General features: G+C 46.3%; 2 protein-coding genes across 3 annotated transcripts in view; both read right to left on the reverse strand.

Moving 5' to 3' along the window:
- Window positions 1-12,919, reverse strand: part of LOC109888214 (gap junction alpha-3 protein) — a 60,230-nt gene extending 47,311 nt beyond the window's left edge. Inside the window, exon 1 of the mRNA XM_031798671.1 lies at window positions 12,201-12,919. The gene's annotated coding sequence lies outside the window, so the exon portion shown is untranslated. The remainder of the gene's footprint in view (window positions 1-12,200) is intronic.
- Window positions 12,920-18,294: 5,375 nt separating this feature from the next.
- On the reverse strand, window positions 18,295-22,519 carry LOC109880137 (gap junction beta-1 protein-like). Of its 2 annotated transcripts, none has more exons than XM_031796979.1 (2): window positions 22,229-22,519; window positions 18,295-20,977 (listed from the first exon to the last, which is right to left on the reverse strand). In XM_031796979.1, exon 2 carries the CDS (start codon window positions 20,961-20,963, stop codon window positions 20,136-20,138), a length of 828 nt encoding a protein of 275 aa, XP_031652839.1. In that variant the 5' UTR covers window positions 20,964-20,977; window positions 22,229-22,519; the 3' UTR covers window positions 18,295-20,135. The 2 variants fall into 2 exon arrangements, with proteins under 2 accessions (XP_031652839.1, XP_020327962.2); XM_020472373.2 differs by lacking the exon at window positions 22,229-22,519 and adding an exon at window positions 21,531-21,640.
- Between the last annotated feature and the right edge of the window lie 4,833 nt (window positions 22,520-27,352).

Consider the following 27,352-nt stretch of genomic DNA (forward strand, 5'->3'; position numbering starts at 1 on the left):
GGTCGGTATCTGTCAGGTCTGTATCTGTATCTGTCAGGTCTGTATCTGTCAGGTCTGTATCTGTCAGGTCTGTATCTGTATCTGTCAGGTCTGTATCTGTATCTGTCAGGTCTGTATCTGTCAGGTCTGTATCTGTCAGCTCTGTATCTGTATCTGTCAGGTCTGTATCTGTCAGGTCTGTATCTGTCAGGTCTGTATCTGTAACTGTCAGGTCTGTATCTGTCAGGTCTGTATCTGTCAGGTCTGTATCTGTATCTGTCAGGTCTGTATCTGTCAGGTCTGTATCTGTCAGGTCTGTATCTGTCAGGTCTGTATCTGTATCTGTCAGGTCTGTATCTGTCAGGTCTGTATCTGTATCTGTCAGGTCTGTATCTGTATCTGTCAGGTCTGTATCTGTCAGGTCTGTATCTGTATCTGTCAGGTCTGTATCTGTCAGGTCTGTATCTGTCAGGTCTGTATCTGTATCTGTCAGCTCTGTATCTGTATCTGTCAGGTCTGTATCTGTATCTGTCAGGTCTGTATCTGTATCTGTCAGGTCTGTATCTGTCAGGTCTGTATCTGTATCTGTCAGGTCTGTATCTGTATCTGTCAGGTCTGTATTTGTCAAGTCTGTATCTGTATCTGTCAGGTCTGTATCTGTATCTGTCAGGTCTGTATCTGTATCTGTCAGGTCTGTATCTGTCAGGTCTGTATCTGTATCTGTCAGGTCTGTATCTGTATCTGTCAGGTCTGTATCTGTCAGGTCTGTATCTGTCAGGTCTGTATCTGTCAGGTCTGTATCTGTCAGGTCTGTATCTGTCAGCTCTGTATCTGTATCTGTCAGGTTTGTATCTGTATCTGTCAGGTCTGTATCTGTCAGGTCTGTATCTGTATCTGTCAGGTCTGTATCTGTCAGGTCTGTATCTGTATCTGTCAGGCCTGTATCTGTCAGCTCTGTATCTGTATCTGTCAGCTCTATATCTGTCAGTTCTGTATCTGTCAGGTCGGTATCTGTCAGGTCTGTATCTGTATCTGTCAGGTCTGTATCTGTCAGGTCTGTATCTGTCAGGTCTGTATCTGTATCTGTCAGGTCTGTATCTGTATCTGTCAGGTCTGTATCTGTCAGGTCTGTATCTGTCAGCTCTGTATCTGTATCTGTCAGGTCTGTATCTGTCAGGTCTGTATCTGTCAGGTCTGTATCTGTAACTGTCAGGTCTGTATCTGTCAGGTCTGTATCTGTCAGGTCTGTATCTGTATCTGTCAGGTCTGTATCTGTCAGGTCTGTATCTGTCAGGTCTGTATCTGTCAGGTCTGTATCTGTATCTGTCAGGTCTGTATCTGTCAGGTCTGTATCTGTATCTGTCAGGTCTGTATCTGTATCTGTCAGGTCTGTATCTGTCAGGTCTGTATCTGTATCTGTCAGGTCTGTATCTGTCAGGTCTGTATCTGTCAGGTCTGTATCTGTCAGGTCTGTATCTGTATCTGTCAGCTCTGTATCTGTATCTGTCAGGTCTGTATCTGTATTTTTCAGGTCTGTATCTGTATCTGTCAGGTCTGTATCTGTCAGGTCTGTATCTGTCAGGTCTGTATCTGTATCTGTCAGGTCTGTATCTGTCAGGTCTGTATCTGTTAGGTCTGTATCTGTATCTGTCAGGTCTGTATCTGTATCTGTCAGGTCTGTATCTGTCAGGTCTGTATCTGTCAGGTCTGTATCTGTATCTGTCAGGTCTGTATCTGTCAGGTCTGTATCTGTATCTGTCAGGTCTGTATCTGTCAGGTCTGTATCTGTCAGGTCTGTATCTGTATCTGTCAGGTCTGTATCTGTCAGGTCTGTATCTGTCAGGTCTGTATCTGTCAGGTCTGTATCTGTATCTGTCAGGTCTGTATCTGTATCTGTCAGGTCTGTATCTGTCAGGTCTGTATCTGTCAGGTCTGTATCTGTCAGGTCTGTATCTGTATCTGTCAGGTCTGTATCTGTCAGGTCTGTATCTGTATCTGTCAGGTCTGTATCTGTCAGGTCTGTATCTGTATCTGTCAGGTCTGTATCTGTATCTGTCAGGTCTGTATCTGTCAGGTCTGTATCTGTATCTGTCAGCTCTTTATCTGTCAGGTCTGTATCTGTATCTGTCAGGTCTGTATCTGTCAGGTCTGTATCTGTTAGGTCTGTATCTGTATCTGTCAGGTCTGTATCTGTATCTGTCAGGTCTGTATCTGTCAGGTCTGTATCTGTATCTGTCAGGTCTGTATCTGTATCTGTCAGGTCTGTATCTGTATCTGTCAGGTCTGTATCTGTCAGGTCTGTATCTGTATCTGTCAGCTCTTTATCTGTCAGGTCTGTATCTGTATCTGTCAGGTCTGTATCTGTCAGGTCTGTATCTGTCAGGTCTGTATCTGTATCTGTCAGGTCTATATCTGTATCTGTCAGGTCTGTATCTGTCAGGTCTGTATCTGTATCTGTCAGGTCTGTATCTGTATCTGTCAGGTCTGTATCTGTCAGGTCGGTATCTGTATCTGTCAGGTCTGTATCTGTCAGGTCTGTATCTGTATCTGTCAGCTCTGTATCTGTCAGGTCTGTATCTGTATCTGTCAGGTCTGTATCTGTCAGGTCTCTATCTGTATCTGTCAGGTCTGTATCTGTATCTGTCAGGTCTGTATCTGTCAGATCTGTATCTGTCAGATCTGTATCTGTCAGGTCTGTATCTGTCAGGTCTGTATCTGTCAGGTCTGTATCTGTCAGGTCTGTATCTGTCAGGTCTGTATCTGTATCTGTCAGGTCTGTATCTGTCAGGTCTGTATCTGTATCTGTCAGGTCTGTATCTGTCAGGTCTGTATCTGTCAGGTCTGTATCTGTATCTGTCAGGTCTGTATCTGTCAGGTCTGTATCTGTATCTGTCAGGTCTGTATCTGTCAGGTCTGTATCTGTATCTGTCAGGTCTGTATCTGTCAGGTCTGTATCTGTCAGGTCTGTATCTGTATCTGTCAGGTCTGTATCTGTATCTGTCAGGTCTGTATCTGTATCTGTCAGGTCTGTATCTGTCAGGTCTGTATCTGTATCTGTCAGGTCTGTATCTGTATCTGTCAGGTCTGTATCTGTATCTGTCAGGTCTGTATCTGTCAGGTCTGTATCTGTATCTGTCAGGTCTGTATCTGTATCTGTCAGGTCTGTATCTGTATCTGTCAGGTCTGTATCTGTCAGGTCTGTATCTGTCAGGTCTGTATCTGTCAGCTCTGTATCTGTATCTGTCAGGTTTGTATCTGTATCTGTCAGGTCTGTATCTGTCAGGTCTGTATCTGTATCTGTCAGGTCTGTATCTGTCAGGTCTGTATCTGTATCTGTCAGGCCTGTATCTGTCAGCTCTGTATCTGTATCTGTCAGCTCTGTATCTGTCAGTTCTGTATCTGTCAGGTCGGTATCTGTCAGGTCTGTATCTGTATCTGTCAGGTCTGTATCTGTCAGGTCTGTATCTGTCAGGTCTGTATCTGTATCTGTCAGGTCTGTATCTGTATCTGTCAGGTCTGTATCTGTCAGGTCTGTATCTGTCAGCTCTGTATCTGTATCTGTCAGGTCTGTATCTGTCAGGTCTGTATCTGTCAGGTCTGTATCTGTATCTGTCAGGTCTGTATCTGTCAGGTCTGTATCTGTCAGGTCTGTATCTGTATCTGTCAGGTCTGTATCTGTCAGGTCTGTATCTGTATCTGTCAGGTCTGTATCTGTATCTGTCAGGTCTGTATCTGTCAGGTCTGTATCTGTATCTGTCAGGTCTGTATCTGTCAGGTCTGTATCTGTCAGGTCTGTATCTGTCAGGTCTGTATCTGTATCTGTCAGGTCTGTATCTGTCAGGTCTGTATCTGTCAGGTCTGTATCTGTATCTGTCAGGTCTGTATCTGTATCTGTCATGTCTGTATCTGTCAGGTCTGTATCTGTATCTGTCAGGTCTGTATCTGTCAGGTCTGTATCTGTCAGGTCTGTATCTGTCAGGTCTGTATCTGTATCTGTCAGCTCTGTATCTGTATCTGTCAGGTCTGTATCTGTATCTGTCAGGTCTGTATCTGTATCTGTCAGGTCTGTATCTGTCAGGTCTGTATCTGTATCTGTCAGGTCTGTATCTGTCAGGTCTGTATCTGTATCTGTCAGGTCTGTATCTGTCAGGTCTGTATCTGTATCTGTCAGGTCTGTATCTGTCAGGTCTGTATCTGTCAGGTCTGTATCTGTCAGGTCTGTATCTGTCAGGTCTGTGTCTGTCAGGTCTGTATCTGTATCTGTCAGGTCTGTATCTGTATCTGTCAGGTCTGTATCTGTCAGGTCTGTATCTGTCAGATCTGTATCTGTCAGGTCTGTATCTGTCAGGTCTGTATCTGTATCTGTCAGGTCTGTATCTGTATCTGTCAGGTCTGTATCTGTATCTGTCAGGTCTGTATCTGTATCTGTCAGGTCTGTATCTGTCAGGTCTGTATCTGTATCTGTCAGGTCTGTATCTGTATCTGTCAGGTCTGTATCTGTCAGGTTTGTATCTGTATCTGTCAGATCTGTATCTGTCAGTTCTGTATCTGTCCGGTCTGTATCTGTATCTGTCAGGTCTGTATCTGTATCTGTCAGGTCTGTATCTGTCAACTCTGTATCTGTATCTGTCAGGTCTGTATCTGTCAGCTCTGTATCTGTATCTGTCAGGTCTGTATCTGTCAGGTCTGTATCTGTCAGGTCTGTATCTGTATCTGTCAGGTCTGTATCTGTATCTGTCAGGTCTGTATCTGTCAGGTCTGTATCTGTATCTGTCAGGTCTGTATCTGTCAGGTCTGTATCTGTCAGGTCTGTATCTGTCAGGTCTGTATCTGTCAGGTCTGTATCTGTCAGGTCTGTTTCTGTCAGGTTTGTATCTGTCAGGTATGTATCTGTATCTGTCAGGTCTGTATCTGTATCTGTCAGGTCTGTATCTGTCAGGTCTGTATCTGTCAGGTCTGTATCTGTCAGGTCTGTATCTGTATCTGTCAGGTCTGTATCTGTCAGGTCTGTATCTGTATCTGTCAGCTCTTTATCTGTCAGGTCTGTATCTGTATCTGTCAGGTCTGTATCTGTCAGGTCTGTATCTGTATCTGTCAGGTCTGTATCTGTATCTGTCAGGTCTATATCTGTATCTGTCAGGTCTGTATCTGTCAGGTATGTATCTGTATCTGTCAGGTCTGTATCTGTATCTGTCAGGTCTGTATCTGTCAGGTCTGTATCTGTCAGGTCTGTATCTGTCAGGTCTGTATCTGTATCTGTCAGGTCTGTATCTGTCAGGTCTGTATCTGTATCTGTCAGGTCTGTATCTGTCAGGTCTGTATCTGTATCTGTCAGGTCTGTATCTGTCAGGTCTGTATCTGTATCTGTCAGGTCTGTATCTGTATCTGTCAGGTCTGTATCTGTATCTGTCAGGTCTGTATCTGTCAGGTCTGTATCTGTCAGGTCTGTATCTGTATCTGTCAGCTCTTTATCTGTCAGGTCTGTATCTGTATCTGTCAGGTCTGTATCTGTCAGGTCTGTATCTGTCAGGTCTGTATCTGTATCTGTCAGGTCTATATCTGTATCTGTCAGGTCTGTATCTGTCAGGTCTGTATCTGTATCTGTCAGGTCTGTATCTGTATCTGTCAGGTCTGTATCTGTCAGGTCTGTATCTGTATCTGTCAGGTCTGTATCTGTCAGGTCTGTATCTGTCAGGTCTGTATCTGTATCTGTCAGGTCTGTATTTGTCAGGTCTGTATCTGTATCTGTCAGGTCTGTATCTGCCAGGTCTGTATCTGTATCTGTCAGGTCTGTATCTGTCAGGTCTCTATCTGTATCTGTCAGGTCTGTATCTGTATCTGTCAGGTCTGTATCTGTCAGGTCTGTATCTGTCAGATCTGTATCTGTCAGATCTGTATCTGTCAGGTCTGTATCTGTCAGGTCTGTATCTGTCAGGTCTGTATCTGTATCTGTCAGGTCTGTATCTGTATCTGTCAGGTCTGTATCTGTATCTGTCAGGTCTGTATCTGTCAGGTCTGTATCTGTATCTGTCAGGTCTGTATCTGTCAGGTCTGTATCTGTCAGGTCTGTATCTGTATCTGTCAGGTCTGTATCTGTCAGGTCTGTATCTGTATCTGTCAGGTCTGTATCTGTCAGTCTGTATCTGTATCTGTCAGGTCTGTATCTGTATCTGTCAGGTCTGTATCTGTCAGGTCTGGATCTGTATCTGTCAGGTCTGTATCTGTATCTGTCAGGTCTGTATCTGTATCTGTCAGGTCTGTATCTGTCAGGTCTGTATCTGTATCTGTCAGGTCTGTATCTGTATCTGTCAGGTCTGTATCTGTATCTGTCAGGTCTGTATCTGTCATGTCTGTATCTGTATCTGTCAGGTCTGTATCTGTATCTGTCAGGTCTGTATCTGTCAGGTCTGTATCTGTCAGGTCTGTATCTGTATCTGTCAGATCTGTATCTGTCAGGTCTGTATCTGTCAGGTCTGTATCTGTATCTGTCAGGTCTGTATCTGTATCTGTCAGGTCTGTATCTGTCAGCTCTGTATCTGTATCTGTCAGGTCTGTATCTGTCAGCTCTGTATCTGTATCTGTCAGGTCTGTATCTGTCAGGTCTGTATCTGTATCTGTCAGATCTGTATCTGTCAGGTCTGTATCTGTCAGGTCTGTATCTGTATCTGTCAGGTGTGTTTCTGTATCTGTCAGGTCTGTATCTGTCAGCTCTGTATCTGTATCTGTCAGGTCTGTATCTGTCAGCTCTGTATCTGTATCTGTCAGGTCTGTATCTGTATCTGTCAGGTCTGTATCTGTCAGGTCTGTATCTGTATCTGTCAGGTCTGTATCTGTCAGGTCTGTATCTGTCAGGTCTGTATCTGTATCTGTCAGCTCTGTATCTGTATCTGTCAGGTCTGTATCTGTCAGGTCTGTATCTGTATCTGTCAGGTCTGTATCTGTATCTGTCAGGTCTGTATCTGTATCTGTCAGGTCTGTATCTGTCAGGTCTGTATCTGTCAGGTCTGTATCTGTATCTGTCAGGTCTGTATCTGTCAGGTCTGTATCTGTCAGGTCTGTATCTGTTAGGTCTGTATCTGTCAGGTCTGTATCTGTATCTGTCAGGTCTGTATCTGTCAGGTCTGTATCTGTATCTGTCAGGTCTGTATCTGTCCGGTCTGTATCTGTATCTGTCAGGTCTGTATCTGTATCTGTCAGGTCTGTATCTGTCAGGTCTGTATCTGTCAGATCTGTATCTGTCAGGTCTGTATCTGTCAGGTCTGTATCTGTCAGGTCTGTATCTGTATCTGTCAGGTCTGTACCTGTATCTGTCAGGTCTGTATCTGTATCTGTCAGGTCTGTATATGTCAGGTCTGTATCTGTATCTGTCAGGTCTGTATCTGTATCTGTCCGGTCTGTATCTGTCAGGTCTGTATCTGTATCTGTCAGATCTGTATCTGTCAGGTCTGTATCTGTCAGGTCTGTATCTGTATCTGTCAGGTCTGTATCTGTATCTGTCAGGTCTGTATCTGTCAGCTCTGTATCTGTATCTGTCAGGTCTGTATCTGTCAGCTCTGTATCTGTATCTGTCAGGTCTGTATCTGTCAGCTCTGTATCTGTCAGGTCTGTATCTGTATCTGTCAGGTCTGTATCTGTCAGGTCTGTATCTGTATCTGTCAGGTCTGTATCTGTCAGGTCTGTATCTGTATCTGTCAGGTCTGTATCTGTATCTGTCAGGTCTGTATCTGTATCTGTCAGGTCTGTATCTGTCAGGTCTGTATCTGTCAGGTCTGTATCTGTCAGGTCTGTATCTGTATCTGTCAGCTCTGTATCTGTATCTGTCAGGTCTGTATCTGTATCTGTCAGGTCTGTATCTGTATCTGTCAGGTCTGTATCTGTCAGGTCTGTATCTGTCAGGTCTGTATCTGTCAGATCTGTATCTGTCAGGTCGGTATCTGTCAGGTCGGTATCTGTCAGGTCTGTATCTGTATCTGTCAGGTCTGTATCTGTCAGGTCTGTATCTGTCAGGTCTGTATCTGTATCTGTCAGGTCTGTATCTGTATCTGTAAGGTCTGTATCTGTCAGGTCTGTATCTGTATCTGTCAGGTCTGTATCTGTATCTGTAAGGTCTGTATCTGTCAGGTCTGTATCTGTCAGCTCTGTATCTGTATCTGTCAGGTCTGTATCTGTCAGGTCTGTATCTGTATCTGTCAGGTCTGTATCGTCAGGTCTGTATCTGTCAGGTCTGTATCTGTATCTGTTCAGGTCTGTATCTGTATCTGGTCAGTTCCTGTATCTGTCAGGTCTGTATCTGTATCTGTCAGGTCTGTATCTGTCAGGTCTGTATCTGTATCTGTCAGGTCTTGTATCTGTCAGGTCTGTATCTGTCAGGTCCTGTATCTGTCAGGTCTGTATCTGTCAGGTCTGTATCTGTATCTGTCAGCTCTGTATCTGTATCTGTCAGGTCTGTATCTGTATCTGTCAGGTCTGTATCTGTCAGGTCTGTATCTGTCAGATCTGTATCTGTCAGGTCGGTATCTGTCAGGTCGGTATCTGTCAGGTCTGTATCTGTATCTGTCAGGTCTGTATCTGTCAGGTCTGTATCTGTATCTGTCAGGTCTGTATCTGTATCTGTCAGGTCTGTATCTGTCAGGTCTGTATCTGTCAGCTCTGTATCTGTATCTGTCAGGTCTGTATCTGTCAGCTCTGTATCTGTCAGGTCGGTATCTGTCAGATCTGTATCTGTCAGGTCTGTATCTGTCAGGTCTGTATCTGTCAGGTCTGTATCTGTATCTGTCAGGTCTGTATCTGTCAGGCCTGTATCTGTCAGGTCTGTATCTGTATCTGTCAGGTCTGTATCTGTCAGGTCTGTATCTGTATCTGTCAGGTCTGTATCTGTATCTGTCAGGTCTGTATCTGTATCTGTCAGGTCTGTATCTGTATCTGTCAGCTCTGTATCTGTCAGCTCTGTATCTGTCAGGTCTGTATCTGTCAGCTCTGTATCTGTCAGGTCTGTATCTGTCAGCTCTGTATCTGTCAGGTCTGTATCTGCATCTGTCAGGTCTGTATCTGTCAGGTCTGTATCTGTCAGGTCTGTATCTGTCAGGTCTGTATCTGTATCTGTCAGGTCTGTATCTGCATCTGTCAGGTCTGTATCTGTCAGGTCTGTATCTGTATCTGTCAGGTCCATATCATTTAAACTGTTACATAAATATAATCGCTGCCTTGTGTGAAAAGAGCGCAGGAGACAACTGTCCTCAATGTGTCCTGTCCCTGTCTTCCAATAGACTGACTCACAACAGGAGACAACTGTCCTCAACGTGCTGAGTGTCCTGTCCCTAGACTGACTCACAACAGGAGGGCCAAGATCAGAGGAGTATCCCAAACTTGTGTGTGTGTGTGTGTGTGTGTGTGTGTGTGTGTGTGTGTGTGTGTGTGTGTGTGTGTGTGTGTGTGTGTGTGTGTGTGTGTGTGTGTGTGTGTGTGTGTGTTTCTTCACACCTCTGTCTACAGGGCAGGTAGTGACACAGACAGGTTTATATTACATTTAGGATGGGGGTATATTTGGACCCGGGGACAGCAGGTTGTAGCCAGGGATAGTATAGAGAGAGGCCTGTGTGTGTCTAGAGACTGTCATTACAGACTGTAGGAATTAGACAGTATTTAGTTATAACTAGAGACTAAACTGTCATTACAGACTGTAGGAATTAGACCGTATTTAGTTATAACTAGAGACTAAACTGTCATTACAGACTGTAGGAATTAGACCGTATTTAGTTATAACTAGAGACTAAACTGTCATTACAGACTGTAGGAATTAGACCGTATTTAGTTATAATTAGAGACGAACGCCAGTCTGACTGTCATTACAGACTGTAGGAATTAGACAGTATTTGGTTATAATTAGAGACGAACGCCAGTCTGACTGTCATTACAGACTGTAGGAATTAGACAGTATTTGGTTATAATTAGAGACGAACGCCAGTCTGACTGTCATTACAGACAGCTAGTAGATATGATCCATGACTGAGTTTGGTCTGTAATCAACAGGTCTAACAGTGGAGTCAGTTGTTGAGATTGGGCTGCTACTGTTTGGGAAAGAGCAACGGTTAATGACCATATCCTCTTCTGGTAACACAACAATAACAACCGAACCATATCTGCCTTTTCAATACTGGGGTTCATTCAGAGATCTCAACCTCTTGCGACACTGTTTTCATTTATTCATCTTATAAGAAACTCATTTGTAGTAACAATTCCCCTCTCAAATAATGAGAATTATTTCCAAGGCCCCACCTTACTGGGTTACTGGGCCAAGTCGCCACCTTACTGGGTTACTGGGCCAAGTCCCCACCTTACTGGGTTACTGGGCCAAGTCCCCACCTTACTGGGTTACTGGGCCAAGTCGCCACCTTACTGGGTTACTGGGTCAAGTCCCCACCTTACTGGGTTACTGGGTCAAGTCCCCACCTTACTGGGTTACTGGGTTACTGGGCCAAGTCCCCACCTTACTGGGTTACTGGGTTACTGGGCCAAGTCCCCACCTTACTGGGTTACTGGGCCAAGTCCCCACCTTACTGGGTTACTGGGTCAAGTCCCCGCCTTACTCGGTTACTGGGTCAAGTCCCCACCTTACTGGGTTACTGGGCCAAGTCGCCACCTTACTGGGTTACTGGGTCAAGTCCCCACCTTACTGGGTTACTGGGTCAAGTCCCCACCTTACTGAGTTACTGGGTTACTGAGCCAAGTCGCCACCTTACTCGGTTACTGGGTCAAGTCCCCACCTTACTCGGTTACTGGGTCAAGTCCCCACCTTACTGGGTTACTGGGTCAAGTCGCCACCTTACTGGGTTACTGGGTTACTGGGTCAAGTCCCCACCTTACTGGGTTACTGGGTTACTGGGCCAAGTCGCCACCTTACTGGGTTACTGGGTCAAGTCCCCACCTTACTGGGTTACTGGGCCAAGTCCCCACCTTACTGGGTTACTGGGTTACTGGGTCAAGTCCCCACCTTACTGGGTTACTGGGTTACTGGGCCAAGTCCCCACCTTACTGGGTTACTGGGTTACTGGGCCAAGTCGCCACCTTACTGGGTTACTGGGTCAAGTCCCCACCTTACTGGGTTACTGGGCCAAGTCCCCACCTTACTGGGTTACTGGGTCAAGTCCCCACCTTACTGGGTTACTGGGTTACTGGGCCAAGTCGCCACCTTACTGGGTTACTGGGTCAAGTCCCCACCTTACTGGGTTACTGGGTCAAGTCCCCACCTTACTGGGTTACTGGGCCAAGTCGCCACCTTACTCGGTTACTGGGTCAAGTCCCCACCTTACTGGGTCAAGTCCCCACCTTACTGGGTTACTTGGCCAAGTCCCCACCTTACTCGGTTACTGGGTTACTGGGTCAAGTCCCCACCTTACTGGGTTACTGGGCCAAGTCCCCACCTTACTGGGTTACTGGGCCAAGTCCCCACCTTACTGGGTTACTGAGCCAAGTCGCCACCTTACTGGGTTACTGGGTTACTGGGCCAAGTCCCCACCTTACTGGGTTACTGGGCCAAGTCCCCACCTTACTGGGTTACTGGGCCAAGTCCCCACCTTACTGGGTTACTGGGCCAAGTCCCCACCTTACTGGGTTACTGGGCCATATCCCCACCTTACTGGGTTACTGGGCCAAGTCCCCACGTTACTGGGTTACTGGGCCAAGTCCCCACCTTACTGGGTTACTGGGTCAAGTCCCCACCTTACTGGGTTACTGGGTCAAGTCCCCACCTTACTGGGTTACTGGGTCAAGTCCCCACCTTACTGGGTTACTGGGTCAAGTCCCCACCTTACTGGGTTACTGGGTCAAGTCCCCACCTTACTGGGTTACTGGGTTACTGGGTCAAGTCCCCACCTTACTGGGTTACTGGGTCAAGTCCCCACCTTACTGGGTTACTGGGTCAAGTCCCCACCTTACTGGGTTACTGGGCCAAGTCCCCACCTTACTGGGTTACTGGGTCAAGTCCCCACCTTACTGGGTTACTGGGTTACTGGGTTACTGGGCCAAGTCCCCACCTTACTGGGTTACTGGGCCAAGTCCCCACCTTACTGGGTTACTGGGTCAAGTCCCCACCTTACTGGGTTACTGGGCCAAGTCAACACCTTTACGTTGAAACTACATCTTTTCTCTCCATCCTAACAGTACCACACACAGAAATCCAGAGAGGAAGACTGAAACAGAAAGTAGAATATGGAAGTACCTACCTTGTCAGTCTACTGTCCCCAGAAGAGTAGCTCCCTGTGGGACTGAGGCCTATGTGGCTCCCCTCGTAGCCTCCTTCCTTCTGCGTCTCTCCCTCCTCCCCTGTCCCTCTCTCTCTCTCTCCAACCCAGTGAGGCCTATGTGGCTCCCCTCGTAGCCTCCTTCCTTCTGTGTCTCTCCCTCCTCCCCTGTCCCTCTCTCTCTCTCCAACCCAGTGAGGCCTATGTGGCTGGTTGCTCCTCTCTGCTGTCTCTCTCCTGTCCAGGTCTCAGCAGATGGAATGCCCTTGAATGGACAGGAAACACCAGACCAGCCCACCACTGGCCACAACAAGACCGTTCCACACCAACACACTCCTGTCTTCCCTCTTCAGTCAGTCAAGGCTTCTCCCTCTCTCCCCTCCTAGAGTTCCTCTCCAATCCTCTCTTCACTCCTAGTGTTCCTCTCCGACCCTCTCTCCCTAACTTCCCTCCTAGAGTGCCTCTCCGACCCTCTCTCCCTGACTTCCCGATAGGGTTCCTCTCCGACCCTCTCTTCCCTCCTAGAGTTCCTCTCCGACCCTCTCTCCTTGTCTTCCCTCCTAGAGTTCCTTTCCGACCCTCTCTCCTTGTCTTCCCTCCTAGAGTTCCTCCCTGTCTTCCCTCCTAGAGTTCCTCCCTGTCTTCCCTCCTAGAGTTCCTCCCTGTCTTCCCTCCTAGAGTTCCTCCCTGTCTTCCCTCCTAGAGTTCCTCCCTGTCTTCCCTCCTAGAGTTCCTCTCCGATCCTCTCTCCCTGTCTTCCCTCCTAGAGTTCCTCTCCAATCCTCTCTCCCTGTCTTCCCTCCTAGAGTTCCTCTCCGACCCTCTCTCCCTTCCAACCAGCTGAACGGCACTGCTACTGATACTGCTGCTAGCCAAGACCAACTCTCCCTCCCTCTATCCCCTCCCTCTGTCCCCCAGGGTTACATTTGGCCCAGGGCTGAGGGCACTCTCTAACGTCAGCTATGGGAGCCCCTGGCCCAACTCCCCAGCCTGTTGAGGTGATTGACAGGGCAGCTGGCCAATAAGCTTGACTTTCTGGTCTGTCTGGCATCAAGTGCAGCTCAGTGCTAAATATAGGGGAAGGGTGTCTCTGTCACTGTGGTGTAGGAGGGCAGAGGGCATGACTTAATGTGGGTGTGTCCATAATGGCACCCTATTCACCATATAGTGCACTACTTTACACCAGAGCCCTATGTCACCCTATTCCCTATATAGTGCACTACTTTAGACCAGAGCCCTAGGGCACCCTATTCCCTATATAGTGCACTACTTTAGACCAGAGCCCTATGGCACCCTATTCCCTATATAGTGCACTACTTTAGACCAGAGCCCTATGTCACCCTATTCCCTATATAGTGCAGTACTTTTGACCAGAGCCCTATAGAACCCGATTCCCTATATAGTGTCCTACTTTAGGCCAGAGCCCTATGGAACTCTATTCCCTATATAGTGAACGACTTTAGACCAGAGACCTATGAGCACTAAATTTGGAACAGGGTGCTATTTGGGACTCAGCTTTGGAGAAGAGCAGCCGTTCAGGTCCTGAAGGCACCAATGACAGGCAGGCGAAGAATGTTAAAGCCACCAATGACGGGAGTGTAACGGAGGAAATGAGAAGACTCCAACGTAGACAACTCCAGGAAGGTTGCTATAGGGAGCGCTGGTAAACACACAGATGACATCCAAATGGATTTACTGTATACTAAGATGTGAAACCAGAGGTCGGGATCTATAACAACATACAGCTACTGACACTTTGCAATGTCAGTCAATGTTATAAAGTCAACACACGAGTTGGTCAAATCGTTGTGGATTTTATTCCTTAATGTACAATAATATATAGATACACTGTTCCAACCTGTTTCATCTGTCAGATATACACCATGGACTGGATTAGGGTTGAAAAATTCTGTTTACTTTCCCCAAAATTCCCAGAAATCCCGTTTTTTAGAATTCCGGGAATCAAGACGGAATAAGCAGGAAATCTGGTATGCTCCAACTGTACCGATGTGCGCTGAGAGTCAGGAAGCAAGTTCAGGGAGTGTTTTAATAAATAGACGCAACGTAATACAAGAACAAAGGCCACAGACCGGACAGAGAAACAATGAGGGAAGGGGAAGGAACCAAAGGGAGTGACAGATATAGGGCAGGTAATCAGGGAAGTGATGGAGTCCAGGTGAGTGTCATAATGCGCGTAAAGATGGTGACAGGTGTGCGCCATAACGAGCAGCCTGGTGACCTAGAGACCGGAGAGGGAGCACATGTGACACCAACCAGGATTTCTGGGAAGTAACAGGAATGTTTACAGACAGTAGATGAACATTTGATACTACAACTGAAGCAGAACTAAAGAGCTGTTGAACAGCTGAATGACAAGCACAGGTTCAATTCATTATCTTTATCATTTTACTGTACAACAAAATGTATTTAGCCTTTTATGAGAACAATGCGTATGATTAAATTATAAACTGGAAACTAGACAGGAAAAGAGAGGAGAATAATTATTACAGTACAATAACTTTCATTAAATATGAAAAATAAATAATAGTATCCAAATAAAATGATTTTAATGTCATTAAAAAAAACTGTAGGTAAATGTCTAATGGCAACAGCCTGTTTTCAACCAATCAAAAACCAGGATGTTATTGGCTAATCTACTTTGCCTGGCAACGCCCCAAACCTGATGAAAGACAAACGAATTCTCTATCTAATCTCTGCCTCTGCATAGGTTCCACTGCACGTCATGTGACTTCTCAACAATGACACCATTTCTGGGAAGATCCAGAATAATGACCAGGTTCAAACTCAGTTCATTGTGTTGAGATGACTGATGTTTTCTTTAAATAAATAAAATTAAAATCACAGAAATGTTCCATTTACACAAAAAGCTCATTTCTCTAAAATGTTGCGCACATTTGTTTACATTCCTGTTAGTGAGTATTTCTCCCTTGACAAGATAATCCACTTGACAGGTGTGGCACATCAAGAATCTGATTAAAACAGCATGATCACAATGCAAGGCCACTCTAAAATGTGCCGTTTGGACACACAACACAAGGCCACAGATGTCTTAAGTTTTGAGGGAGCGTGCAATTGGCATGCTGACTGCAGGAATGTCAGCAAGAGCTGTTTACAGATCATTTAATGTTAATTTCTCTACTATAAACCGCCTCCAACACCGTTTTAGAGAATTTGGCAGTACGTCCAACCAGCCTCACAACCGCAGACCACGTTGTAACCGCACCAGTCCAGGACCTCCACATCCGGCTTCTTCACCTGCAGGATCATCTGAGGTGGGGTGGAGGGGGTGCTGAGGAGTATTTCTGTCTGTAATAAAGTCCATTTGTGGGGAAAAACTCATTCTGATTGGCTTGGGCCCCTGCTCCTAAGTGGGTGGGCCTATGTTATGTTAAATCCATAGATTCGGTTCAAATGAATTTTTAAAAAGTGAAATTGTTGCATGTTGCGTTTATATATTTGTTCAGTAAAGTAGCGGTCTGAGAAGATAGAAACACCATGACCAACGGCGATAGGGAGGAGGTCAGAGTCCTGTCCGTGTGGTGCCAGGACCTCTCCCGCAACGTGATCAAGACAAAGGAGCTGATTGTGGACTACAGGAAAAAGAGGACTGAGCAAGCCCCCATTCTCATCGACGGGGCTGTAGTGGAGCAGGTTGAGAGCTTCAAGTTCCTTGGCGTCCACATGACCAATCTAACATGGTCCAAAAAACACCAAGACAGTCGTGAAGAGGGCACGACGAAACCTATTCCCCCCTCAGGAGACTGAAAAGATTTGGTATGGGTCCTCAGATCCTCAAAAGGTTTTACAGCTGCACCATCAAGAGCATCCGGACGGGTTGCATCACTACCTGGTATGGCAACTGCTCGGTCTCCAACCGCAAGGCACTTCAGAGGGTAGTGCGATCGGCCCAGTACATCACCGGGGCCAAGCTTCATGCCATCCAGGACCTCTATACCAGGCGGTGTCAGAGAAAGACCCATAAAATTGTCAAAGACTCCAGCCACCCTAGTCATAGACTGTTCTCTCTGCTACCGCATGGCAAGCGGTACCGGAGTGCCAAGTCTAGGTCCAAGAGACTTCTAAACAGCTTCTACCCCCAAGCCATAAGACTCCTGAACACCTAATCAAATAGCTCCCCAGACTATTTCCATTGCATACCCCTCTCCCCTTCTACGCTGCTGCTACTCTCTGTTATTATCTATGCATAGTCACTTCAATAGCTCTACCTACATGTACATATTACCTTGACACCGGTGCTCCCGCACATTGACTCTGTTCCGGTACCCCCTGTATATAGCCTCCAGTTTGACTCTGTACCGGTACCCCCTGTATATAGCCTCCACATTGACTCTGTACCGTAACACCCTGTATATAGCCTCCACATTGACTCTGTACCGGTACCCCCTGTATATAGCCTCCACATTGACTCTGTACCGGTACCCCCTGTATATAGCCTCCACATTGACTCTGTACCGTAATACCCTGTATATAGCCTCCACATTGACTCTGTACCGGTACCCCCTGTATATAGCCTCCAGTTTGACTCTGTACCGGTACCCCCTGTATATAGCCTCCACATTGACTCTGTACCGTAACACCCTGTATATAGCCTCCACATTGACTCTGTACCGGTACCCCCTGTATATAGCCTCCACATTGACTCTGTACCGGTACCCCCTGTATATAGCCTCCACATTGACTCTGTACCGGTACCCCCTGTATATAGCCTCCACATTGTACCAGTACCCCCTGTATATAGCCTCCACATTGTACCAGTACCCCCTGTATATAGCCTCCACATTGTACCAGTACCCCCTTGTATATAGCCTCCACATTGACTCTGTACTGGTACCCCCTGTATATAGCCTCCACATTGACTCTGTACCGGTACCCCCTGTATATAGCCTCCACATTGACTCTGTACCGGTACCCCCTGTATATAGCCTCCACATTGACTCTGTACCGGTACCCCCTGTATATAGCCTCCACATTGACTCTGTACCGGTACCCCCTGTATATAGCCTCCACATTGACTCTGTACCGGTACCCCCTGTATATAGCCTCCACATTGACTCTGTACCGGTACCCCCTGTATATAGCCTCCACATTGACTCTGTACTGGTACCCCCTGTATATAGCCTCCACATTGACTCTGTACCGGTACCCCCTGTATATAGCCTCCACATAGACTCTGTACCGGTACCCCCTGTATATAGCCTCCACATTGACTCTGTACCGGTACCCCCTGTATATAGCCTCCACATTGACTCTGTACCGGTACCCCCTGTATATAGCCTCCACATTGACTCTGTACCGGTACCCCCTGTATATAGCCTCCACATTGACTCTGTACCGGTACCCCCTGTATATAGCCTCCACATTGACTCTGTACCGGTACCCCCTGTATATAGCCTCCACATTGACTCTGTACCGGTACCCCCTGTATATAGCCTCCACATTGACTCTGTACCGGTACCCCCTGTATATAGCCTCCACATTGACTCTGTACCGGTACCCCCTGTATATAGCCTCCACATTGACTCTGTACCGGTACCCCCTGTATATAGCCTCCACATTGACTCTGTACCGGTACCCCCTGTATATAGCCTCCACATTGACTCTGTACCGGTACCCCCTGTATATAGCCTCCACATTGACTCTGTACCGGTACCCCCTGTATATAGCCTCCACATTGACTCTGTACCGGTACCCCCTGTATATAGCCTCCACATTGACTCTGTACCGGTACCCCCTGTATATAGCCTCCACATTGACTCTGTACCGGTACCCCCTGTATATAGCCTCCACATTGACTCTGTACCGGTACCCCCTGTATATAGCCTCCACATTGACTCTGTACCGTAACACCCTGTATATAGCCTCCACATTGACTCTGTACCGGTACCCCCTGTATATAGCCTCCACATTGACTCTGTACCGGTACCCCCTGTATATAGCCTCCACATTGACTCTGTACCGGTACCCCCTGTATAAAGCCTCACTATTGTTATTTACTGCTGCTCTTTAATTATTTGTTATTCTTATCGCTTACTTTTTTTTGTGTGTATTTTCTGAAAACTGCTTTGTTGGTTAAATGCTTGTAAGTCAGCATTTCACTGTAAGGTCTACACATTTTGATTTGATTTGATTTGCAAAACATAAAGACTTGTATCCATCAATCCACTATCAGATGCTGTGAGCCGAAACCTCAACAACAGGTTTACTTTGCAGCTGAGGATGTTGTCGTGTAAACATCCTCATAATAGTCAGAGTACTGCAGTATATACCACTGTGGGATATGAACACATCATATATAACAGTATAATGTGGGATATGAACATACCATATTTTTGTACGGGTTAACAACCGTTAATGGAAGTTGTCAGTAATCCATCTTAGGACAACCAGTTTTCCACGTCGCTGCTGCTGCTAACCCTCTTGGTACTGATAGCAATGTAGTAAAGCTCCATAGTTTGCTGTGCACCATTAAAAAGACCTTCAATGTCTTGATGAGTGATCCGTTCCTGCTGTAGGAGTAGTCTCTCTGCCGTAGGAGCAGTCTCCCTGCCGTAGGAGTAGTCTCTCTGCCGTAGGAGTAGTCTGTAGGAGTAGTCTGTAGGAGTACTCTCCGTGCTGTAGGAGTAGTCTCCGTGCTGTAGGAGTAGTCTGTTGGAGTAGTCTCCGTGCCGTAGGAGTAGTCTCCCTATTGTAGGAGTAGTCTGTAGGAGTAGTCTCCGTGCCGTAGGAGTAGTCTCCCTGCTGTAGGAGTAGTCTCCGTGCCGTAGGAGTAGTCTGTAGGAGTAGTCTCCGTGCTGTAGGAGTAGTCTCCATTCTGTAGGAGTAGTCTCTGTGCCGTAGGAGTAGTCTGTAGGAGTAGTCTCCATTCTGTAGGAGTAGTCTCCCTGCTGTAGGAGTAGTCTGTAGGAGTAGTCTCCGTGCTGTAGGAGTAGTCTGTAGGAGTAGTCTGTAGCAGTAGTCTGTAGGAGTAGTCTCCCTGCTGTAGGAGTAGTCTGTAGGAGAAGTCTCCCTGCTGTTGAGTAGTCTCCGTGCCGTAGGAGTAGTCTCCGTGCCGTAGGAGTAGTCTCCCTGCTGTAGGAGTAGTCTGTAGGAGTAGTCTCCGTGCCGTAGTCTCTCCGCTGTAGGAGTAGTCCCTCCGCTGTAGGAGTAGTCTATAGGGGTAGTCTCCCTGCTGTAGGAGTAGTCTCCATTCTGTAGGAGCAGTCTCCATGCTGTAGGGGTAGTCTGTAAGAGTAGTCTCTGTGCTGTAGGAATAGTCTATAGGAGTAGTCTCCCTGCTGTAGGAGTCGTCTCCACGCTGTAGGAGTAATCTCCGTATTGTAGGAGTAGTCTCCCTGCTGTAGGAGACTCAGTGAGTTCCAATACAATGGGTTTGTCAAGTCATGTGCTGAAACAAATGTTCCTTTATCCACTAGTTCCTGCCCCAAGGTTGTGAGACAAAACAGTGACTGTGTCGATCACGATGAAACAAAGTTCTCTCTCCGATCCAGCGTTGAGTTTGTCTGGGCTCGTTTGTTCTTCTCTATATCCTACCACCGTTAGGAATGTTGAGAACCTAGCACCAGCCACTAGAATAAATAGATGAAGAAATAAATGAGTGAATGATTGATGTTATTACTAGATGGAGCTATTGAGGATTTCTATCCAGTATGGTTAGAAGCTGGTTACAATTCATTAGTTTGAAGCAGTGAACATTTGTGGGAACTAGGACTAGACAGCGTATCAGAAAGCAGAGCCCTGCTTTCCCATCTCCATAGGCAGCAAATCAGAACACCTCTCTCCCTTCCAGGGCAACCTATTAGAAAGCAGAGCACCTCTCTCCCTTCCAGGGCAGCCTATCAGAAAGCAGAGCACCTCTCTCCCTTCCAGGGCAGCCTATCAGAAAGCAGAACACCTCTCTCCCTTCTCCATAGAGGTCTTCCTAGCTCCCATGTTGAACTTGAACTTCGACTGGTCAGCGATCATCTGGTTGATTTCATTCTGTTTGTAGGAGGACAGTTTCTGACCAATCCCTGCTACCTTATTCTTGTCCTGGTTACCATGGATACACCTCAGACAGGCTCTGCCAATCAGGTAGGCCACCTCGGCCAGGTTAAGGAGAACACACACCCCCGACACGGAGAGCATGAACACGGTGAAGATGGTTTTCTCCGTGGGTCGTGACACGAAGCAGTCCACAGTGTTGGGGCAGGGGTACGAGTCACACTTGACCAGACGGAACATCTTGAAGTCAGGGTAGATCAAGTAGAATATATAAAGGAAGCCGACTTCCAGAACGATCCTAAACAGCACACTGATCATATAGGTCCACCAAAGGGCGCCTGCGATCGCAAACTTCTGATACTTGATTTGTTCCAACTCCTTAGGGGAAGTGCGCCCGGACTTCTTCAGGATCTTCTTGTTGATGTGTCTGCGATGGGCTACATGCATGGCCACTAGGAGAGCAGGCGTGGAAACCAGGATGAGCTGCAAGGCCCACAGGCGGATGTGTGAGATGGGAAAGAACTGGTCATAGCAGACAGAGTTGCAGCCGGGCTGCTGGGTGTTGCAGGTGAAGCCAGACTTCTCGTCGCCCCAGACCGACTCGGCCGCCACCACGAGGACCAGGATTCTGAAGATGAAGATGACAGACAGCCAGATGCGGCCGATGCCGGTGGAATGCCTGTTTACGCCGCTGATCACGGCGTAAAAGGACCCCCAGTTCATTTTCGATTCCAGGTCTGGAGAGGAGAAACAAGAAGGGATATAGTTCTGTTGACAGTGTATTGATACAAGCTGACGTTCGATCACACTGGGAAAGGTGGTCATTCTCTATAAGAACGACCATGTCAAGGAAACATGTAATGAAGGAATTAGGGGACATCAAGGTACATCACATGTTGGTAACAAATTGATATAGTCATTGAAACTGTACAATCTCTGAGTCAATCCTTAATAAAGGCAATCAATCAAACCTGTAGTGAGGAAGAAAGAGTTCTTAAATAACCCCACAGGTGTACTGTATGTATCCAACCAACAATCATCATAAATTCTTGAGCTCAAATAACTAAAACACCAGACACATCGGACAGAAAAACCCGATTCTCAAACATACTAACGTGGACTAAAACAGAACCTTCCTCCTATATAAACAACAACCCCCCAACCTGACCCATGTCTATGTCCCAAATAGCACCCCTTTCCCTATAAAAGTGCACCACTTTCAACCAGGACCCATTAAATAGGGTGTGATCTAGAAAGCAGCCCCAGTATTCCCTGAGCTGTTGGTCCTACCAGTCTCCGCCGGCAGTGGCGGAAGCACCGGGTCCTTAAACCACCACCGTCAGGTGTAGCCTGGCCATGGAGCTGGAGCTGGGTCACAGCAACGGCAAACAAGACTCAGCCTATCCCTGGCCTGCGCTTTAAGAACCTCGGGGCGATGGCCTAACACGGGCGTAACGTCACGCCACATAACGCTCCGATAGCCAATAGCGAAACGATAACGGAGACATGTGATCCATTCAACAAGTATTAATACTGACTGACCGCGCAACCTGACCTTCAGACAGACGGACAAACGGACACGGCTACACACGACAGACCAGCCAAGATATATTCTCCAAGCAACGGCTCAAACATCCATCTCACTAGAAGAATCTTACAACTAACTTCAGACAGACACTGTCTAAGACCTCTACTGTAACTGAAGAAATATATAGCAAATCTCAAAACAGTCTTTAAAATATACCAATCATAAAATAAACCCAGATCAAACCAAGAGAAGTTATTGTATTCGAGTGAACAGATGTTTCATATCAGTAACTACTGTCTTTCTGCAGAACCATTCTAGAATCTAGTCTGGAATTCTAGAATTCTCAGAGAACTCCAGAACACCTCAGACAGTCAGAATCTCTTTTCTTTTCCTCAGGAATCTCAACACATCATCATCCAAAAGGGTAATAAAGAGTAATCAGAGATATGATGGATTTTACCTTCAGCTGTGGTGGTACACAAAATGTGTACAAAGAAGGGTTAAATGAAATGTGTTTATTTTATCATCAAATCAGAAGGCTCTTGGCTTGTGAACACGATGCGTTGGTAAAATGCTAATCATTCCCGCGACACTAGCCACTACCCTGCACCGTAGCAGAGCCCAGCGCAGCACAGCGGTCATATGGTCTTATATAAACTATTACCATACAATGCTGCCCTTTATCAGAGCCCCAACAAGACTCTGTGTTATTCTGATAAAACGCCCTGGTTTCTGCCTACCCCCAGCAGAACATACAGTAGAAAGAATCTGTGTGGACACAAAAGGCCTGAGTCCCATGCCACATTATTTATTGTGCTGGGAGGGGAGGGGCAGAGGGCCCGAACCACTGACCGAGAAAAAGAAGGGCGAGCAGTGGGCAAAATGAGATGTTTGCAGAATCATTCAAGAAACTATAAATCTGAAACATTTCCAAAAGTGGACAGTCAATGTCTTTGTGTCATATACTGGGTGTTTATTTAGGGATTAGATTATTCTGATTGGCTTGTTCTCCTGGTCTATCTATTAGATGGTTCTGATTGGCTTGTTCTACTGGTCTATCCATTAGATGATTCTGATTGGCTTGTTCTCCTGATCTATCCATTAGATGATTCTGATTGGCTTGTTCTCCTGATCTATCCATTAGATGATTCTGATTGGCTTGTTCTCCTGATCTATCCATTAGATGATTCTGATTGGCTTGTTCTACTGGTCTATCCATTAGATGATTCTGATTGGCTTGTTCTCCTGATCTATCCATTAGATGATTCTGATTGGCTTGTTCTCCTGATCTATCCATTAGATGATACTGATTGGCTTGTTCTACTGGTCTATCCATTAGATGATTCTGATTGGCTTGTTCTCCTGATCTATCTATTAGATGGCTCTGATTGGCTTGTTTCCCTGATCTATCCATTAGATGGTTCTGATTGGCTTGTTTCCCTGATCTATCCATTAGATGGTTCTGATTGGCTTGTTTCCCTGATCTATCCATTAGATGGTTCTGATTGGCTAGATCCCCTGATCTATCCATTAAATGGTTCTGAATGGCTTGTTCTCCTGATCTATCTATTAGATGGTTCTGATTGGCTTGTTCCCCTGATCTATCCATTAGATGGATCTGATTGGTCTTGTTCCCCTGATCTATCCATTCATAGCTCAAATCTCTAAATGTTATTTCTGTTCATTTGTCTATTTTCCGCTAAGAATAACATTCACACCTCTTACCCAATCAGGTGTTAGTCATTCCATTCTAAGTGACTCCTGTGGTCTCATGTCAGACAGAGGTTGAAACCAACTCTGCTGAGCCACAAGCCCTGAGCCACAAGCCCTGAGGACACAAGCCCTGAGCCCCAAGTCCTGAGGACACAAGCCCTGAGCCCCAAGTCCTGAGGACACAAGCCCTGAGGCCCAAGCCCTGAGGACACAAGCCAAGAGGACACAAGCCCTGAGCCCCAAGTCCTGAGGACAAGCCCAGAGTCCCAAGCCCTGAGCCCCAAGTCCTGAGGACACAAGCCCTGAGCCCCAAGTCCTGAGGACACAAGCCCTGAGCCCCAAGTCCTGAGGACACAAGCCCTGAGCCCCAAGTCCTGAGGACACAAGCCCTGAGCCCCATGCCCCGAGCCCCATGCCCCGAGCCCCATGCCCCGAGCCCCATGCCCTGAGCCCCATGCCCCGAGCCCCGAGCACACGTCATCACCTGGGGGAACCACCACAGAAAGGCTAGATTTGCTTATCCGTTATTTTACGGAATAGTTACAGGGGAGAGGAGGGGGTGCATTTTTTAGAATAGGATACCATTGTAGACCCAGCCATAAATCTTCAACATGACGCGGAGACAGACAGAAAAGGCTACACGGACACTCCTGACCTGCAAATACTTTCAGAATTGGTCAAAATTAGGTTAGGGTTATCGGTTTGGTTAAAGTTAGTGATAAGGTAAGGGCAGTGCATGACTTGGACTGAAATAGATTCCGGAACTCATTTTGTGTTCCGGTACTGTTTATATTTAGGTTCTGGAGCTCCACAACACTGTTGAGCTAGTGTTCTATAAGAGGATGAGGAGATCAAGCAGTTGAACATTTGAGGTGCCGGTACTCCGTAGCTCCGTTGATCTCCTGCCCAAGTCAAGCACTAATTAAGAGTCAGTTTTCATTTTTTGGGGGTTAGTCGTTTTACAGGTCAAGAGTGTCTTTCCATCCCTGAGAAACAGTGCATTCTGAAAATATTCAGACCCCTTCCCCTTTTCCACATTTTGTTACTTTACAGCCTTATTCTTAAATTGATTACATACTTTTTTTTCATCATCAATCTACACACACTACCCCATAATGACATCACAATACCCCAAAATGACATCACAATACCCCATAATGGCATCACAATACCCCATAATGACATCACAATACCCCATAATGACATCACAATACCCCATAATGACATCACAATACCCCATAATGACATCACAATACCCCATAATGACATCACAATACCCCATAATGACAAAGCGTAAACAGATTTTTTGACAATTTTGCAAATGTATTAGCATTAAAAAAAGGAAATACCTTATTTATACAGAACCTTTGCTATGAGTCTCGAAATACAGCTCAGGTGCATCCTGTTTCCATTGATCATCCTTGAGATGTTTCTACAACTTGATTGGAGTCCACTTGTGGTAAATTCAATTGATTGGACTTGATTTGGAAAGGCACACACCTGTCTATATAAGGTCTGACATTTGACAGTGCATGTTAGAGCAAAAAACCAAGCCATGAGGTCGAAAGAATTGTCCGTGGAGCTCCGAGACAGGATTGTGTCGAGGCACAGATCTGGGGAAGGAAACCAAAACATTTCTGCAGCATTGAAATACTTATTTTCCACCATAATTTGCAAATAAATTCATATAAAATCCTACAATGTGATTTTCTGGATTTTCTTCCCTCATTTTGTCTGTCATAGTTGAAGTGTACCTATGATGAAAATTACAGGCCTCTCTCATCTTTTTAAGTGGGAGAACTTGCACAATTGGTGGCTGACTAAATACTTTTTTTGCCCCACTGTTTGTGTGTGTGTATGTATGTATGTATGTATGTATGTATGTATGTATGTATGTATGTATGTACATATATATATATATATTAATTAATAAATCCCCTAATTCTACCACCCCTCCCTTAATTGGAGTCAAATAACCGACAACACTTAGGCTGCTACTTAAACTTACACATACTTTATACATTTTACGGACACAATCTATTTTACAATAGTTATCTTTTTTGATGAATTCTGATTTGTTTTTAGTCCCACCCTCAACCCCTTTCCATCCATCTCTGAAAAACATCCAGCCTTGATTTCTAATCGACACATATTTTTCAACTGTGCTGTGGTGTTTCACAAGTTCTGAACCTTTATATTCTCATAGTTTCTACAGATTGTAAATTAAAGATGCATATTTTTACTAAATATTATTTTATTAAATCGATTGACTATGGCTTTTCAGATCACCCAGCAGTGCTACCTGCAGAGTTAGCTCCAGGTAAATTTTGCAATTCTTCAGCCATTCCTGGACCTGTGACCAAAAACAAGCTACATATGGACAGTACCAAAATAAATTATCTAATGACTCTGCCTCCTCACAGCAGAATCTGCAGAGCTGGAGGAGGTTGTATCCCCCATATATATAACATTCTAATGGTAGCAAGAATTTTGTATAATAATTTGAATAGAATTATTATTATTTTTTTTTAAATCCGGCGTTGTTTTGCGTGTCAATTCATATACAATGTGCCACGGAATCGGCACATTGAAAATATCTTCACAACTTTTTTGCAACCTGTATGGACCAGCTGTATGGACCAGCTGTCAACCTGTATGGACCAGCTGTCAACCTGTATGGACCAGCCGTCAACCTGTATGGACCAGCCGTCAACCTGTATGGACCAGCCGTCAACCTGTATGGACCAGCTGTCAACCTGTATGGACCAGCTGTCAACCTGTATGGACCAGCCGTCAACCTGTATGGACCAGCCATCAACCTGTATGGAACAGCAGTCAACCTGTATGGAACAGCAGTCAACCTGTATGGACCAGCTGCCAACCTGTATGGCACAGCCGTCAACCTGTATGGACCACCTGTATGGACCAGCTGTATGGACCAGCTGTCAAGCAGTCAACCTGTATGGACCAGCCGTCAACCTGTATGGAACAGCAGTCAACCTGTATGGACCAGCTGCCAACCTGTATGGAACAGCAGTCAACCTGTATGGACCAGCCGTCAACCTGTATGGACCAGCCGTCAACCTGTATGGACCAGCCGTCAACCTGTATGGCACAGCTGTCAATTTTTCGGTCCTTAAATTAAGCTGGTATACTTTTTTAATTTATCACAATTTTCTTTAACTCATTTTATTCTTTAATCTAGGGCCGACAGCCAAGTTTCTTACCTTCTCTACCGACTGAGACACAGCAAGCGCCATGCTCTACCGACTGAGACACAGCAAGCGCCATGCTCTACCGACTGAGACACAGCAAGCGCCATGCTCTACCGACTGAGACACAGCAAGCGCCATGCTCTACCGACTGAGACACAGCAAGCGCCATGCTCTACCGACTGAGACACAGCAAGCGCCATGCTCTACCGACTGAGACACAGCAAGCGCCATGCTCTACCGACTGAGACACAGCAAGCGCCATGCTCTACCGACTGAGACACAGCAAGCGCCATGCTCTACCGACTGAGACACAGCAAGCGCCATGCTCTACCGACTGAGACACAGCAAGCGCCATGCTCTACCGACTGAGACACAGCAAGCGCCATGCTCTACCGACTGAGACACAGCAAGCGCCATGCTCTACCGACTGAGACACAGCAAGCGCCATGCTCTACCGACTGAGACACAGCAAGCGCCATGCTCTACCGACTGAGACACAGCAAGCGCCATGCTCTACCGACTGAGACACAGCAAGCGCCATGCTCTACCGACTGAGACACAGCAAGCGCCATGCTCTACCGACTGAGACACAGCAAGCGCCATGCTCTACCGACTGAGACACAGCAAGCGCCATGCTCTACCGACTGAGACACAGC

The sequence above is a fragment of the Oncorhynchus kisutch genome, linkage group LG19 (assembly GCF_002021735.2).
Source record: "Oncorhynchus kisutch isolate 150728-3 linkage group LG19, Okis_V2, whole genome shotgun sequence".
In the NCBI taxonomy this organism is placed as follows: domain Eukaryota; kingdom Metazoa; phylum Chordata; class Actinopteri; order Salmoniformes; family Salmonidae; genus Oncorhynchus; species Oncorhynchus kisutch.